Source organism: Vipera berus, assembly GCF_964194415.1.
Source record: "Vipera berus genome assembly, chromosome: 1".
Lineage (NCBI taxonomy): Eukaryota > Metazoa > Chordata > Lepidosauria > Squamata > Viperidae > Vipera > Vipera berus.
In genome coordinates this window covers 196,006,577-196,025,036 of record NC_138202.1, presented here as the reverse complement: position 1 = coordinate 196,025,036, position 18,460 = coordinate 196,006,577, and the positions used below count along the sequence as shown (strand labels likewise).

The following is an 18,460-nucleotide window of genomic DNA, read 5'->3' as shown; positions in this document are numbered from 1 at the left end:
GGGACAACCAAAAGGACAGATGTGGCGGGGGGGGGCATAAAATGCTGATTTGGTCTGATTTAGAATATAAAATGAAGTTTTCCAAGCTACTTATGCCTCTAATTTTCAGACTCAAATAAACAAAGTAAAAAATCCAGATTGGAAACATTCAGGAATAAAAAGGCAAAAAAAATATTTATTAGGATACCATAAATCATTAGGAAATGTTAAGAAAAAATATAACTTCATTATAAACCTTCATGTTTCCTTTATACTACAATATTTGCAAAAGCTTTGGTTTTTACAATAAGAACATCTAAGCTGTTTATTAAAAGTTTAGTTTACCACAGGATTGAATGGGTCTATTCTTTCTGTTAATGGTTATTGCTTCATTCATTACTAAGTACCAGTAAAGAAATACAAGCTGGATTATAAACCTGCATTTCCAGAATAACACAGAGAAAATTATAAATATAGTCTCATCATTTCCAACTCTGTATCTGATCTAAGGAATAAAGAACTTTTCAAATTCTTCTTTGTTACCTGCCCAAGATTCATTTTAGATTAATCTTTTATTTTGGTTTATTTCTAAAGGACATCCATTACTTTGCACTAGATAAGGGTGAATTGGCACTAGCTGAAGTGGCAAAGAAAAAAGCTAACAACATTGACACAGAATCAATAACTACTGGAGTTGGTAAGAATGAACACTGTTTTTAAAAATGGCTTTTTGTTTAAATCAATACTTGTTCTTGTATCACTGTCATGTTATGCTTGTAGTAAGGATATAGGCTAATTGGAATTTTTTTTGGTTGGAAGAACAGTGTTGGCATCTTTATGAAGAAAGGAAAGCATACAGAAACAGCCTTTAGATATACAAGTGACAATGGCAGCATTTTAAAAATTCTCAAAGGCATAAGACGTCTTGACAAAATAAAACAAAGATAACAAATTATACTATATTGAATATTGAAAACAAAAATCTAGATCTTGACATTTATATTGACAGTTATACAATATATTCAAAGGAATATCCTCAAATGGTTTTTACAGACATTTCCTTTAATAAATTAGATCTATCACCATTTTATTTGCGGATTTTATTCTAAAATATACTGCTCCAAAAAATAAAGGGAACACTTAAAGAACACAATGTACTGTATTTAATAGTAGGATGTCTTATTTTCTGTTCCCTTTATTTTTTTTTGAGCAGTATACAATATATGTGTCAGTTCATACATCAACTTCTTTCAAAAGTTCAGTTTGCAAAATTTGACCTATCTACAATTGTATGAATAGTTACCAATATTCTTAATGTATTTAATTTTGATACAGATCAATACATCCAAAATATCTCCATTTCTTGAGATTTAATATTCATGTATATGTAAGCAAGTGTACAGTTTATGTACATCAAAAATATAAAGAAAGTCCTGGTTTCAGGAATATAATTTTGCTTTGCTTTTCAGTCTTATATTTTTTTACAATATGTGTGAATGCTCTATTGTTAAATGCAACAGATTAAAATACCTTATATTATATAAAATTAAAGAAGACAAATTTATTTGGGGCAACATTGCATTCTCAGGATAAATATGTTATTTTGATAATAGCAAATTTGTTTGGAAAAAATGTTAGAATTTGTGACCATTTGATTATGACATCAGAGAATTATCACTGGTCATTTTGCATTTGTTTGCCAATGCACATGTTTCTATACTAAAATATACATCATAACAGCTACCTTTCGTTCTTAATGTTTTCTGTGCTATTCCATTCACTTCCATAATCAACTAATCCTTGATCTGTACCCCATTCTTTAATAAGTGATTTGCCTCTCTTAAAACTTAAAACAGAAATAGTTTCTTCTTGTGTAGTTCTCTGTGTCTATTGTAATAATCAGACTGGCGTATGTAGTTTGAACAGACTACTGTAAGACACTAAAGCATTAGTTGTAATGTGGTAAAGAAAATTAAAAACTGAGTTTGTAATGTGACCTATTTACAAGGATGTTGTTTGCCAAATATAATATATAAGTTAATGAGCAACTATTTCCTGCCAAATAAACAGTTGGTTTAGCAACTCAGGCAATGGAACATTTGCTTGTTTCATTTGAGATTTGTTGAAGGCAAAAACTAACTATCTTTTGCCTATCGCCTGGGGACAAATAAATATTGTTGAGTTTAATTAGATAAAAGCTTTTTAAGTGGCCAAAGTCTCAAAGGGCTTTTTCTGTTTGAAATCCCATGTGAATGTATTTATAGCATTATAAGATCAAAATAGCACTTTTAGTTCTAAGAAGGTATTAAGTCCTGCTCCTTGTTCACCCGAGGTTCTGTTCAAAGTGGAGACAGATAATATGGACTATTGCTATAGAATTTTACATGAACTTTGTATATAATGCATGTGATAACCGTCATCCTCACAATAATCTAGGAAAGAAGAATGTGCCTCCTATTTCATATAGACAGAACTGGAGCAATTTTCTCATTACTTTGTTGAAAAAAATGAATTTTTTTCCAATATTCCAACTGCTTATTGCTCCAGGGGTGTCTGGAGTTTAGGTCTCTGACATCACAGGGTACAACTTTTTAGTATAACTGTATCCTCTCGTTAATAGCTGTTCTATTCCAATTACACAGAAGAACTATACAAGAATGAGCTTAACGTCCCTGATAATCTCAATGAGGTGGTCACTGACCTTGAGCCAGACATCCTAGAATGTGAAGTGAAGTGGGCCTTAGAAAAGCTGAGCAACAACAAAACTAGTGGAGGTGACAGTATTCCAGCTGAGCTATTCAAAATCTTAAAAGACAATGCAGTAAAAGTGCTACACTCAATTTGCCAGCAAATTTGGAAAACTCAACAGTGGCCACAGGATTGGAAAAGATCAGTTTACATTCCAATTCCAAAGAAAGGCAGTGCCAAAGAATGTTCAAACTATCGCTCCATTGCACTCATTTCTCATGCTAGTAAAGTTATGCTTAAAATCCTACAAGCTAGACTCCAGCAGTATGTGGATCGGGAACTACCAGAAGTACAGGCAGCATTTCGAAGAGGCAGAGGAACTAGAGATCAAATTGCTGGATCATGGAGAAAGCTAGAGAGTTCCAGAAAAACATCTACTTCTGCTTCATTGACTATGCTAAAGCCTTTGATTGTGTGGATCTCAACAAACTGTGGCAAGTTCTTAAAGAGATGGGCGTACCAGAACATCTTATTTGTCTCTTGAGAAACCTATATGTGGGCCAAGAAGCAACAGTGAGAACTGGACACGGAACTACTGATTGGTTCAAAATTGGGAAAGGAGTCTGGCAAGGCTGTATACTGTCGCCCTGCCTATTTAACTTATATGCAGAGCACATCATTTATTTATTTATTTATTTTATTTCTATACCGCCCTTCTCCCAAAGGACTCAGGGCGGTGTACAGGGCAATAAAAATACAATTAAAATACAATATACAAAAGTTAAAAATAACATTAAATAGACTTAGCCCATTACAATAAATAATTAAAAATACTAAATAAAATACCCCAAACCCATTAGACCAGGCCAGCCTGAGAAAGGCAGGGCTAGATGAATCAAAAGTTGGAATTAAGATTGCCGGGAGAAATATCAACAACCTAAGATATGCAGATGATACCACTCTAATGGCAGAAAGTGAAGAGGAACTAAAGAGCCTCTTGTTGCGGGTGAAGAAGGAGAGTGCAAAACTTGGGTTGAAACTTAACATAAAAAAACCAAGATCATGGCATCCAGCCCTCTCAATTCCTGGCAAATAGATGGGGAAGAAATGGAGGTAGTGACAGATTTTATTTTCCTGGGCTCCAAGATCACTGCAGATGGGGACTGTAGCCAAGAAATTAAAAGACGCTTGCTCCTCGGGAGGAAAGCCATGGCAAATCTAGACAGCACACTAAAAAGCAGAGACATCACCCTGTCAACAAAAGTGCGTATAGTCAAGGCTATGGTCTTCCCAGTTGCAATGTATGGCAGTGAAAGTTGGACCATAAAAAAGGCTGAGCGCCAAAGAATTGAGGCCTTTGAACTGTGGTGCTGGAGAAGACTCCTGCGAGTCCCTTGGACTACAAGGCGATCAAACCGGTCAGTCCTAGAGGAGATCAACCCTGACTGCTCTTTAGAAGGCCAGATCCTAAAGCTAAATACTTTGGCCTAATGAGAAGGAAGGACTCACTGGAGAAGAGCCTAATGCTGGGAAAGATTGAGGGCAATAGAAGAAGGGGATGACAGAGAATGAGGTGGCTGGATGGAGTCACTGAAGCAGTAGGCGTGAGCTTAAATGGACTCCAGAAGATGGTAGAGGACAGGAAGGCCTGGAGGAACGTTGTCCATAGGCCCTATGCGATGGGTCGGACACGACTTCGCAGCTAACAACAACAATTCCAATGCAACTATGTATATTTAGAATTCTCACTGATTTTCAAAAAGTTAACCCTAACCCAATAAAGTCTACATCAAACTGTAATTTTAAAAAGCCCACCTGATCTTAGCAAAAATATCAGTCTACTACCAACCCAATATATTACAGACATGGACCAATATAAATAACTGTCTGCCATTAATTTTATATTTATTATTCAAAACATTAATATTTAAATTGTGGCTGACCATCCCAGCACCATAGCGCAAAGCTTGAGCTGTTGTCATCTTTCTGGCCTCCAGTCACCTGCCATCCTGCTGGTCTGGGCTCCACTCACTCTGCTGACCCTGCCACTCTGCACTCATTGGCCCTGCCAGCCCCAACTGGCTTTTACTGGCTTACTTCCATGATGCTTCTGAAAGCCTTCAGAAAGCTCCCGAGGCCTTCCAAAGCATAATGACAATGGCCTGCTTGATTTAGAGCAGGGGTTCCCAACCCCCGGTCCGTGGACTAGCACCAGGCCGCGGCATGCCATAAACTGGTCCGCATAAACAAGCGAAGCTTCATCCATGGGATGCAGGCAGCACACAAAACTATGCACTCTCCGGTCCACGGAAAAACCTCTCTACACGGAACCGGTCGCTGGTGCCCAAAAGGTTGGGGACCTCTGATTTAGAGAACAGTGCAAGTGGCCTTGGGCAGAAGGCCTGGCATAGCCAGCAGTTGCCTCTCCTACTACCAAGCTGGCTACACTTATCAGCAGTGGGAGGAAGACAGCAAGAGTCACCTGGCTGCTGGCAGAGCAGCAGGGCTGACAGGGCAGTAGAGCAAGCAGAGCACAGGGCAGCAAGTCAATCAGAAGAGTGTAAGGCAGCCAAAAGGGCAATTGGGGGTAGTTGAAGGCAAGGCAGTTCCTTAACGTACTGGGTTCAGTGCTGGAAAGGACTAAACCAGGTATGGATTGGATCACGGTGGGTCCTAGCCTAACAACTACCATAATTCAGTTAGCAATGGCAACAAAGAGTTCTGGGATTGCTTTTAGCAATGCAGTTCTATTTCTAGCTGGGGATGAGCTACACCTCAGAAGAACTGGGATAAATATCTTTGGAAACCAGCTGGTTGAACTTATCCAAAGTGCTTTAAACTAAAACTGGAGGGGGAGGGAGATGAATTTTTGAAAGCTAAATCCAAGTACAAATCTCAGGCCAACTAACCAAATGGTAAGAAAGAAGGGGAACTCAGATACAAAACAGGAGGTGTAAAAACCAAATGCAGAATTAGTCAAAAAGGACTCAGATGCCTATACACTAATGTTCAAAGTACGAGGAACAAACAGAGTGAATTTGAAATCCTAATACATGAGGGCAGATATGACATCACTGCCACTACCAAAACTTGGTGGGATGAAACCCATGAGTGGAACATACAGCTGCTGGAGGGATTTGAACTGTTCAAAACAGAACTATTAAAAGAGGAGGTGGAGTTACACTCTATGTAAGAAATAATTACACCTCCAGAGAAATACAACAAAACATTGATAAAAACGTATGGATTGTAACCCAAATACAAGTCCAAATAGGCAAGAAAATGGTAAGAGAACCTATCCACTCTAGACAAGTTCAAATCACCAGGACCAAATGGATTGCATCCCAGAATTCTGAAGAAGCTGGCAGATGTGATCACTGAACCATATTGTGCAGGGAGCAACCAGAGAACTGGAAAAGAGCTTAAAGCCCAAAACACAGTAAAGGCAATTAAAGCAGAAAAGTCCATTTTAATATTTCCCATGTTCATAACACATGAAATATTTGATAATTGACCTCAAGAGAAATTATGGTTGAAATCATCTAATAACAATATTCCAATTTCAATAGAATCTATATTCTACTAAAACTACATTTCTTGTGATACACTGCGCTCACCTTTGAAACTACTATATCTTATTACAGTATTAGATTTGTGGATTCATTTAATTTCTGCCTAATCAATTTAAAAGAATAGGAATTTATGAAAAATAGAATGCCTTGTCTAGGGTGAGAGACAACTTATCTAGATAGGTGAAATAGACTATGAAAGTTCTCCAACAGACTTGCTCCAGCCAGAATCTAAGATGGCAGTCTTAATTGGTCCCCAAAGGAAATGTAGTTGTGTTAGAACATTAGAATTTGAATAAGGAATTTCTAGTAAAATTTTAAAGAATTTTGATTGTATTGCTTCTACATTAATAGATTCCTAGTAAATATATAGCTGAGCACCAAGCAGCATCAAACCCAGAACTTTAGCTATAAATAGTTAATAGCTGCTGGGACATAATTATTAGCAAATTGGCCTGCAAATTTAGCAATAGCAAGGGATGCTTTGGTTTATACTAAAAGCTCTTTTGTTTGGATAGGCCAGCAGGCAAAAGATTGAGAATAGGCACTTAAGTATTTAAAGGATTTTACCTGGTCAATGAATTTGTTCATCTAATTGGGGCCTGAAATTGGTAGTTCCTGAAGAATACCAATACTTTTGTTTTAGAGTAATTTTTTTTAATAGAGCTTTAAGGCATCTTCAGAGACCAACTTGGGTTACAGACAGTATGGCTGCATCATTAGCATAAAGGAGAAAAGAGATGGGGCAGTGGGCAAAAGAGGGAGAATGGAATTCTGCCTTGGCAAACATCTCAATATTGTTAATGTAAAAGTGGTGAAACTTGTAGCTATTACCAAGGAGAGATAATAACATCAAACTCTTAGCAAAACTAATACAAATTTAAATGGGTCATTTAAAATGCCATAATTAATAAAAGCTTGTGAAGATGAACAAGTTACTCATAAATACATTACTGCATTTTGAAGCCGATGTAGTAAATGTCAGTGTGTTTCCCAAGGCCAGCTTCCAATAAATTGCATTAGGTCGCAGCAAGATTAATTTATTTTAACCTTCAAATCAATTGCGTTCACCCCAAAGGGATTCATGTTGTGACAAGATTCCCAATAAATGATGCATAGTTCAAAGAGAAATTCCAAAGCTTTCTCTTTTTATAAAGAAACATCACCTTTAATTTTTGGCTGCTTTGCAATTTTGTGACATAAGAAAAGTTTTCTATTATAACTGGTATAACTTCATTATTATTAAAGTCCTTCCAGGATTTATTCAGTGGCCCAATACCTAACGTGAACTTTTGATTATTTTTTTTAGAAAATGATTCACTTGAAAAAAGATTTCAAGTTAAAGTTTAATTTATGGTTATATGTATGGAACTATAAAGTATCCTGCATTAACTAAAAATCTAAAATATGTCATGCTACCTTTGTGAAATGAAACAAAATCAAAATTTAATCACATTTTTATATGATAAAATGTATTTTAATCAAATTAAGTCATTATTAGCAAAACAAAATAAACGTTCTTTAGTAAAGAATAGAATTACAGTAGACCAATGTGTAAACAATTGTATTACCATCTTATATTTTGTATAGCATTACAGTAATCTCTGATTATATTAATAGTTGTACCACATTGTCTTCTGTGATTTTATGATTCAGTACAGCTGCACCAATTATCTTCTATACAACATGTAGATTATTTGTGTATGTATATGTGTGAAGAGAGAGAGAGAGCAATCTATACCATCATATTAAAATTAAGGACACAAGAAACGGAAAACTGATGCACATTAACTGTTTCTCTCTGGACTGGAGCCCAGCCATAGATTAACCTGAATATGTGTATGTGTGTGTGTGTGTGTGTGTGTGTGTGTGTGTGTATAGGGACGCGGTGGCTCAGTGGGTTAGGACACTGAGCTTGTCGATCAGAAGATCAGCAGTTTGGCGGGTCAAATCCCGAGTGCCCTTGTCCCAGCTTCTGCCAACCTAGCAGTTCAAAAGCACGTAAAAATGCAAGTAGAAAAATAGGGACCACTATGGTGGGAAGGTAACAGCGTTCCGTGCGCCTTTGGCGTCTAGTCATGCCGGCCACATGACCACAGAGACGTCCTCGGACAAGCGCTGGCTCTTTGGCTTTGAAACGGAGATGAGCACTGGCCCCTAGAGTTGGAAACGACTAGCACGTATGTGCGGGGAAACCTTTACCTTTAATATATATATATATATATATATATATATATATATATATATATATATATATATATATATATGTGTGTGTGTGTGTGTGTGTGTGTGTGTGTGTGTGTGTGTGTGTATGCTTTTTGTTACATAAAATGGTGATTTAAAGCAATTCTGTATAAAGATAAGGCAACTGTGTTCTTATTGTAGTATAGAAATATCTTAATAATATTTCCATCCTTACTCAATGCAAAGATTTACAAACATTGAAATTTCAGAAATCAAAGCATAATAATGTGGCAACATCTGATAATGTGTTATTTAATAGAACAGTGTTGAAATGTTCATAAAAATGTAACCATGTTACTTAGAATAGCCACATCATAGAGCCATAATAGCTACATCATAGAGCTATTGGGAAATATATTTTATAAAGCCACTCTGAGATTTATTTCTTTTTTCTTAATATAAAGATATTATGTTTAGTATTTTATAGCTTTTAAACAGTGAACTGCAGTCACTGCTTTATGTGGAAGCTGAGCAATAGCTCATGTTTTTTTCTTGGCTTGATTAAAGGACAAGGCCACAATAACTGAGACCACTTCTGCTTGCTTTTCCAATGTCATGCTATCTATTTTGATCTATATATTCCACTGCAAATGATTGACACTTCTAATAAATATATGTAGATCAAAGGCAACTGGTTTTCTTAGCCTGTCCTTATTGAAATTTAAATGATAAACATCATTTTCCCCTTGTATCATAACCCCTCCAATCAGTGTTAAATATGAGATAGACTTTCTAGCTTTATACTATGTCTTTGTATTGGTTGAAATGATTCATTATCTATCATTATCAATCTATATAATTTGCTCTCTGCATACTGGAGTAACACCCCTGAAACAAATATCATCAAATCATACTGAATCGGCTTGCAATATTCAGTAAAAATGAGGAACAGGAAAGGAGATGAACTGTATTTTTTTTAAAAAAAGTATTATGGTAGCATCCATAAATCCAGTATTTCAGCACTGTGTCTTCAATAATCAGTATACTTTCCTTATTTAATACAAACAATGAACCATGACAATACAGGTTCTTTTAGGGCACCAATATTATGATCGGCCACATGTATCAGCTACAAGGTGATACTATCAGGAATCATGTCTTTGTCACTGCTGGCTACAATGAATAAATAAACAAAGTGCTTTTCCTTAAGAACAAATCAACTCATTATAACAAAAAAAATTCTTTATTTTCTTGTTGAGCCTAACCTTTGTCGTAATTTTAAATATAAATATTTAGCATAAATATAGGCATAGGTATATAGAGATATAAATTTGTTTATTCCTAGTCATTAAGTTTGTGCATAAATATTGTTTACTATTATATTAGAAATGGGACCTTTCTACCAGCAGATGGATAAGGAATTTCAGCCAGAAATTATCTGATCCTAGGATTGTCACTTCTGAGTGCATTCATTTAGATAGAAGTTGGCAAAAACACATTCTTGTTAGCAGTTGGTATGCACACTGAGTTTATAACCTTTCTTCTGTTTACTCTGCAAGATGTAATATGATGTGACAGGGTGTGACACATCACAGATGTGATATGTCAACTAAGGAATTTCAAGAGGAATCGTTTTTCTAAGCTTGAAAATAGGTCTTTTAACCAAATAGTGTTTCCAGAAAATTCATAGATATGGGAAGATATTATCTACAGCAAAATTTTCAAACACACTAATAATAAAATGTTAATATGTGTAATCTACTCACTCAAATTGTCTTGTATTCAGACTTTATGAAAATAGCCAATTAATTTTGCAAATAGGCTGACTAAAAGTATTCTGAAGTGTGACACAAAGTAAAAATGCTGAACTATCAACACAGTGCACAGAAATTTCTGAATACAAATCCTTCTGCCTAAATCCAGTACATATTATTTAATTAGATTATTAATTTGGAGGCTTTGCTAAAGAGGATAGGTGGACCTGAACAGGAAAATATACCGTTTGAGAAACTCCAGTAGTTGACACTAGTTTTGTACTTCTACCTAATTTACAAGGAAAAAGATTTGTTTTACAAATTCTAAAGACCAATCGAGCTAATCCCATGAGAAAAGGTGAATTTGAAGAATGCTAAACTTCTGAAAACTAGATAGAAGCAACAGTGCTTACAAAAAGATAGAAGAGGAAGCAAAGAACTCATTCCAACTCCATTCATTCAGGCAAGAAACATGGTCCAATGTCTTTAAGGAAGTAACTCTGGATCAAAAAAAAGTTAAGTTGGATCGTCATCCTGGAGAATGGTTGGTCAACTCTGTTCAATACTCTTTCTCAGAGAAATCCCAGAGCTGGCTTATTTAGCTAAGATAAAACCCTGGAAAAAGCAAGATTGTTTTTCTCATTCTATCTATTGTAATCTCAACATTTTATAGTATGTTCTTTCTTCAGTTACCTAATTTAAAACAATATGCATCTTATCCAGGGCTTTTTTTTTTCATAGAACGCACCAGAACGGAGTTCCGGCATCTTTTTTCAATGGATTTTCCAGAGTTGCGTTCCTTTCCTATTGTTTCCCTTCCTATCCTTGTTTGTTTTTGAAAATGCCCCACTGGCGGTACAGTGCAAGTGGGGTCCCCTCCGGCGCTGTCTGCTTCCTCTAGGAGATGCCATGAGGCACCGGAGCACCACAGCCAGAGCATGGCTTGATTGGCTGGGTCAGACCATGTGATGTGAAAGCTGATGGTCACGGTTGGAGACACATAAACATGTAGGCCATCATTCAGGCCACATTAAAGCAGCGTGGAAGAGACGGGGGTAAGATTCCTCACTTATACCTTAATCTTTTTTTCACCTAAATAAGATGCTAAGTACCTTCCCCCCTGTGGAGAGGGAGGGGGGAATTCAACCCTCCCTTCAAATAAGCGGCGAGCAAGCCCAGAGGTGTTTTTTTTTTTAAAAAAAAGTTGAAAAAAGAAACGGACTAAAAGAAAAGAATTTTCAAAGTACTTGGGGGACACCCAGTGGCTAAACCTGTAATTGCAATCTGACTTTCTCTTTAAAAAAACAAGAAAATATATAAGAAAAACAAGATAAGATTAACCTTGAACACCAGATGTGAAACTCCACCATGGAAGAGTTTCAAAAACAAATCTATGCTATGTGGGAAATATCTTACCAAACATATCAGTTCCTTTCTTCAGCTGGTGATGAAATAAGAGCTTTTGGAAAAGAACTAGAAAGCATCTCGAAGAAACAAACTCAAACTGTGACTACAATTAATATTTTATTGGGACAGAACTTAACAGAAGAAATTGAACAATCAAATACATTGGCAGAAGAATTAAATATTCAACAAATGCAGACTTTTGAAGATTATAATGGGAAAAAAGTGGGGAAAAATCTATTCAGACCAGGACAATTATATCAAGAGGCAAAAACAATGAGAAGATTTGGTGCTGTTAACAGACTCCTCAATCCTTCAAAAGTGGAGACTGGAGGGCCACTTCAATATGATATAACAACACAAGAATACTTTGATGATCCTGAGGCAAAGAAGCGAAAAATAACATGGCAAAGGAAGAAAGCAAAAATAAGATTGAAGAAATATGGACATTCTCAAGAGGCCAGAAATAGATAATACCAAAATAGACAGGATTGTACTTGGATTACGAGAGATTGTTTTGATGAGTAGATAAAAATACTGACTAATTTAAAAAAATAAAAATAAAACACAGCTGTATGAATACTAACATTGAAATATTGAGTTCCTTAAATGAAATGGATTAAGATGTATATATGTTAAAGATGATAGAATGTAGCTAATATACCTGGATGTAGTGACATGAGAGGATGTATTAAATGTTGAAACGGGAGAAATTCTGGTTAATTTTTAATATGTGGAAACTATAAATGAGAAACAAGAATATTATATTGTCCCTCCTTCTCTTTCTCCTCCCTGCAATTGGTATTCTAATGACTACTATTCTAATATTGTACTACTAATATTGATATGGAAATAAGATAAATAAGAAGTGTATTACATTACTAGGTATTGGAGAAAATTGTGTGAAGGGAAAGGAGGTTATTTAGCAATATGAAAATGAGAAATTTTAAATGTTTAATTTTAATATCAATGTAAAATTAAAGCTAAAAAATATATAAGGTGTTTGATATTTTAAAGATGGAATGTTAAAATATAAAATATACTAAAGTATTGATAAATATAAGAAAACTATTAAATGACTGATGGATAGCAATGAGAAGTATGTTAATTTAGATAAGAGATAGTATGTATTAAAGGAAAAAAGAGAGAGGAAGTATTGGTTACAACAATTTGGAGATTTTTAATAATATGTATTTGTCTAAAATGGAACTATTGTAACCCAGACACCACATTGCTTTTTAAAGATACTATTGTAATATTGGAAAACTAATTTAAAAAAAACATGGAGGCCATCTTTCACGAGAGGGTGAGTGAGCCTTTTGCCTTCCCTTACAGAAGGTGAGGTGTGAGGTTAAAAAGAGGCAAAGCGAAAGGAAAGAAAGAAGGCTAGCGTGGAAGCTTGCCCTACAGCAAAACTTTGCTGTTTCAGTTCCTTGGGTAGTTCAAAGGCTGGGATGTCTGCAAAAATCTCTTTTTAGTCTTTTATACTTTATATTCAAACTGCAGAGGAGAAGAATAAGAATAAAGCCAATGTCTTGTGATTTGGAGGTATTACTATTATTAATAATATATATTAATTATGTATTGGTCAGATGTAAAGGTAGGCCTACAGTATGAGGTTTAATCAGATCTATTTATTAAACTGGGTTTAAGTTAAAGGTAAATTAAAAGTAATTTGTTCACCGACAAGTTTCAACTTTAATTTGTTTCAAGTCAATATCCATATTAAACTCCACATATAAATTTTGCATTTTTAAACAATTATGTCTTTACTTGGCTAAAAGTAAACATATCTGATTAAAATATATTTAACTGATGCAATTGAACAAATTAATCAATTTATTATGACAGTCACAGTACTAAAGTTAAATGTCTTGAGTATTTTAATGTAAAGAAGTCACAAAATTCTTCCAAGAAGCCAAAATTAAATATTTAGTCAGAATAAAGGATAAACGCCTTACAGCTAATTCTGCAAATAGTGTATCTACAGGATACAAAGTCATTCGGCACATTTATAGCAATTTTCTATCATTTATTTAAAACAGATGTTCAGCAAGGAGGATGCATCATTTGAAAATATGAAGGAGAGCCTTTACAGTTGTAACATTAGTTTATGTTATTTGTTTTATCTTGCCACCTTTCAGATTTCTTAATCTTCAGTTCGATTCAGATTGGAAATTAAGATTGATAAAATCTACACTGCAACTAACAACATAGTATTAAGATTAAATTATTATTGACTATTAGAAGTCAGTCAAACAGATAGCTCAATTCTTGAATGACAATATAAAAGACATGGAAATATATTAATGATGTCATAATTAATAGAGCTGTTATCTATCCCAACTATGTATATATCAGAGCCATTGACTGTCACCATGCCCAGAATGGCAGTAAATGCAACAGCTAGTTTGGAATAAGTGAACAAATATCATCATCCAAAAAGAAGTCCCCCATAAGACCACTAAATTTAGTATATAAAATCTAATGGCTTTGCTGTCTACAGACAAGTACAGAATTCAGTGCCATTAGAAGAAAAAACATTTTTACCACTGAAAACAGTTTTATACTTACTATATGGTGAGTTTTTGTTGTCTTCTGTAGTTTAGCACTCAAACCTCAAATGGCCTGAATCTAGCATACTGTAGCCTGCTACCTTTTATGCCATTATATTTTCAACTATTGTTTTATTGATTAGGAGGGGGCTGTGGCTTGGCTGAAGTAGGAAGGGAAGATAATTCAAACAATACTATAATGTAGATCATGGCAGACCTAATAGACCACTTAATTTGGAGGAGCTCATATAATTGTGCTCAGATGATTGTGCTTTTTCAAATATTTTAGCATATTTCCAGAGCCAGTTTGGTCTAGTAATTAAGGCATCAGGCTAGAATCCAGGAGATGGTGAGTTCTCATCCTGCCTTAGCCATGAAAGCCAGCTGGTAGACAGGAGAGAGGCATAAATGCTGAAAAACCAGTACTTGTATCTGCTTTAATAAATTTAGTAGCCACACCCTTCTTGTAAATTATAAACTGTCAAAAAGAGATGTTTAAAGCAAGTTGGGTTCTGATATCTAAACCACTTTCATGTCTATGGCCTTAAAAGCGCATTTAAGGTATTTGTATTGTCTTCCCTGACGAAGCATATTTTCAGCTAGCACTAAAAGGCAAGTCTAGGCTTTTTAAACATACACATCATCCAATAATGATTAGACGATACTATCTGAGCAATACAAAACATGGATACTCTATGTGCCAAATCACATTTTCCACTGCCAAAAGTTATCCATTTATTCTTCTGTAATAAATATAATGCTGTGTTCTGTAAAACCAACACCAATTGCAAATAAGAAAAAAAGCATTAAAGAATTTTCTCTCATGAGTAAATAGTAACACAGGACATATATGCACTGCCAATTTGTTCCCTTACAAGTGTGGACCACCAACTGTTTATGGAGGGCATAAACACATGGTGTTGTCTCCTACTTACTGCAATCTCTTTTCCTGTTATGGGATGAAAGTGTTTTCTGGCTTGTGCAGAGTCAAGCCTTGGAGTCTAGTTTGCCAGTGCTTTACTGTTTTTTTAGGCCAATGTCTGCAGGTTAATTGGTTAATGTGTACAGTAGAAGGGACACCTCCACACTTAATTCATTGGCTATGTCTTTATAGCTAATATGTCAGATCTGACTCAACTCCATAGTTTCCTGCACCTGCTTTCACTTGCAGCTTTGCCATACAGTGACTGCAGGAGGGTGGTAAATTCCTGGGGGGGAGGGACAACTATGGAATGCAAGTGAACCTTCTGTTGCGGGGGAGACATTATCTGCCAAGGCCAAGTCATGAAGAATGTTTGACTGAAGCAGACAGTTTTTCCCAAAGCAAAAGAAATGAACTCAGTTGGTGAGCTATGAACTGTGGGTGGCTCAGAGAGGAAGAGGGGAGTTATCTATGTGGGTTTTTGCGCGAAAATCCCGGAACTGTCTTTGTTTCTGCTGAGCCTAGATGAATTTTTAAATTAAGGTACACTCTTGGTCAGTCTAAAGAGCTGGGATTTCCTTTGTTGAGAGTGCAAAATGGGACGGTAACATAATACTTTTGCTGTAGTCACATTTACTAATGGTGTACAAGTGGTAAACTGGTTGTTGTGTGACTGTCATTAAAGCATGGATAATTTGAAATTCAGCAGAAATTGTTTTTAATTATTATGTTTATTTATGTCTACTAATGCATCACTGGACTTAATTATGAATTTCTTTTTTGGTTAGTTTGTGTAGAATGACAGTATTAGAATATAGGGCCTAGTTTTAGTAAAGGCACTCTACTAGCCTCTTGCTCTGATACTTACTACTTTTTAGTCTGAGAATTGCACTTAAAATCAGATGGCAGTGAATTCTTTTCCAATGAATTAAATATTTCACTCAAGATTCTTAAAATGCAATTTTCAGCAAAAAGTATCATTTTTTCCTCCTTCATGCTATATTGATGGATTGCACAATTCTTTTGGTGATAACTATGGATGTTACGTAGTCATTTTAACTGCATAAATTAGGATATTTAAATTGATCTTTAAAACTACTTCCTTAAATGTTGGGGAGAAATGGGAATTAATTGGAACAATCTGTTGACTATGGAATTTTTAATCATAATTTTAAAACCTGGTTAAAAAAACATTACTATGCTAAGCAACCAGTTCAGGGCATCTACTGCCTTACATGGGCGAATTAAAAAGAGGGCCCCATTACTGAAAATATCCCTCGGATTACATTGACCAAGGACATCCTGAAAAGAGCCACTAAGGATGACCTGTATCTCAAGACAAGCACCTATCAGAAGCACTGATATATTACTATTATTTGTACAGAATAATGTTTTGACATATCTTTGAGTTGGACCCAAATAGGGAGTGCCAGCCAGTCCTCTTAAAGGAGCACTGAGGTCACATCATCGTGACATCCAACCTCAATTAGCTGTATTGTAGTATCAACTGAAGTACCAGAACCGTCTTCAAAGATAGAACTACTACTGTAATCCAATCATGACATTACCAGAGCATATGTAACAGATACTAAATTATTCAATCCATAACTATATTCAGGCAATTGACTTAAGAAATTCACTATCTCAGCTGTGTTAAATGAAAAAAAAATAAAGCTAGCATTTCATGCCATACAATATTTTAATAGTGTTCATTGGCTTTAATGTTTAACTTTGATTGATTTTACTGTGTGCTTGGAGTAATTTACACGAACAGAAAAGTGGCATATGGTTAAGAATAAATAAGAATTTATTATAACTGCCCATCTCCTCAAATTATACTTACAACAACTTCTTGCAGATTTAGATAGCGTGAATAAGACTAGACCCAGTGAAATTAAACCCCAAAACAATCTGAGATACATCAGATATTGTAAGATACCTATCTATCTATCTATCTATCTATCTATCTATCTATCTATCTATCTATCTATCTATCTTTCTATCTATCTATCTATCCATCCATTCATCAGGCTCAAAAAGAGTGAAATGTACTATATCTGGCAATATTGGATCAACTGACTTCTACTCTGCCTGGCTTTCTTGGCGTCATTACAGCAAGCTTTAAAAAACATAGAATCTGTCATGATCTCTTGTAATGCCTCCTCAAATAAAATGATTTCTACAACAAATATTTACATATTAATGAAACTGAAAAATTATTTAATTTATAAAATTCATAGTCAATATAGTATATAAATGTTTGTACATTGGAATTTACTATGTACTCAAACTATGCTTCAAACAAATATTTCCTTTTTTTAATATTTGGTAAGATTTGTTATAATTAAAAGTAAAAAAAAATCTCATTATGAAACTTGCTATCATCACATACACCTCAACATTATCCACCTGAAGAACAGGTATTTTAAGGAATTTGCTGTTTGTATGCCTTTTACCACTAACTTTCTCTTGCTTACAGACTTGTTGTTTTTACCTTTATATGAATTAAATTTAGTGCATTCTCTGATATTTTAATTGACAAAAAGTATTTAAATGTCAGTTTTAGTTGCTTTATTCTAGAACTAAATTTAACCTACACACTGAATGTTACATATTCAAATATACTTCCTATCCTTTTTACTAAAGAGTTATTGGCAGAGAAAAATATTTCTAATGAGATAACATTATATTTTCATAAGAGTATGCTTTATATTCTCATGTTTCAATGGTCACGGAATTTTTACTAGATCAAAAAGGCACTGTAATTTGCTGCAAGGTTAAATGTTAAGTTTCAGTCTTATGACTATGAATTATCAAATTAAATTCCCTTGCCCTGCTTAACTCCCTCGCTGCATGACTTCACTATAATTGCCTTAGCCATTTGGTAATTTACTAACTACTCTTCCAAAGTGACTTTGTGAAGGACAAATCAAGAAAAAGCCTTGAGGGTTACAGGTGGTCAAGATGGTTTAACTGGAGTCGTCTGTGAGGTCTTTATGTCTGGCCACATCCTGATGGTATATCTGGCAAGGTCTGTATTACTGACAAGTTGGAAAGTGTGAACACCTGTAGGTGTTAGGTGTTTAAGTCTAAAATAGTTTGGAAGTAACAAGAAAGGCTGAGCATCTGGGTCAGATTTCAGTTACTTGTCAGTTAAATGTGTGCATTGGGCCATTAAAAAATTGGCCAGGCATATCTTGACAGTTAGTCTTTCATGTTGCTTTCAAAAAATACCTGTAACTTGAAAAAAAAGAACTATGAGCCTTATATATAGAGAGAGATCAACACAAGTAGAGAAAACCTTTCAAGTATCAGTTATGTTTATTGCCTATTAAGACTTTCATTTTAGAAATTCAAATATACAACTTTTAAAAAGGTTTCTGTGGCTGTAAAAACTGCCTATGG

General features: G+C 35.0%; 1 protein-coding gene across 1 annotated transcript in view; it reads left to right on the top strand.

Annotated features, from left to right (window-relative positions):
• WDPCP (WD repeat containing planar cell polarity effector) overlaps positions 1 to 18,460 on the top strand; it is a 130,969-nt gene that overhangs the window by 89,240 nt on the left and 23,269 nt on the right. Inside the window, exon 13 of the mRNA XM_081314249.1 lies at positions 574 to 676. Coding sequence (XP_081170375.1) covers positions 574 to 676 — 103 coding nt within the window. The remainder of the gene's footprint in view (positions 1 to 573; positions 677 to 18,460) is intronic.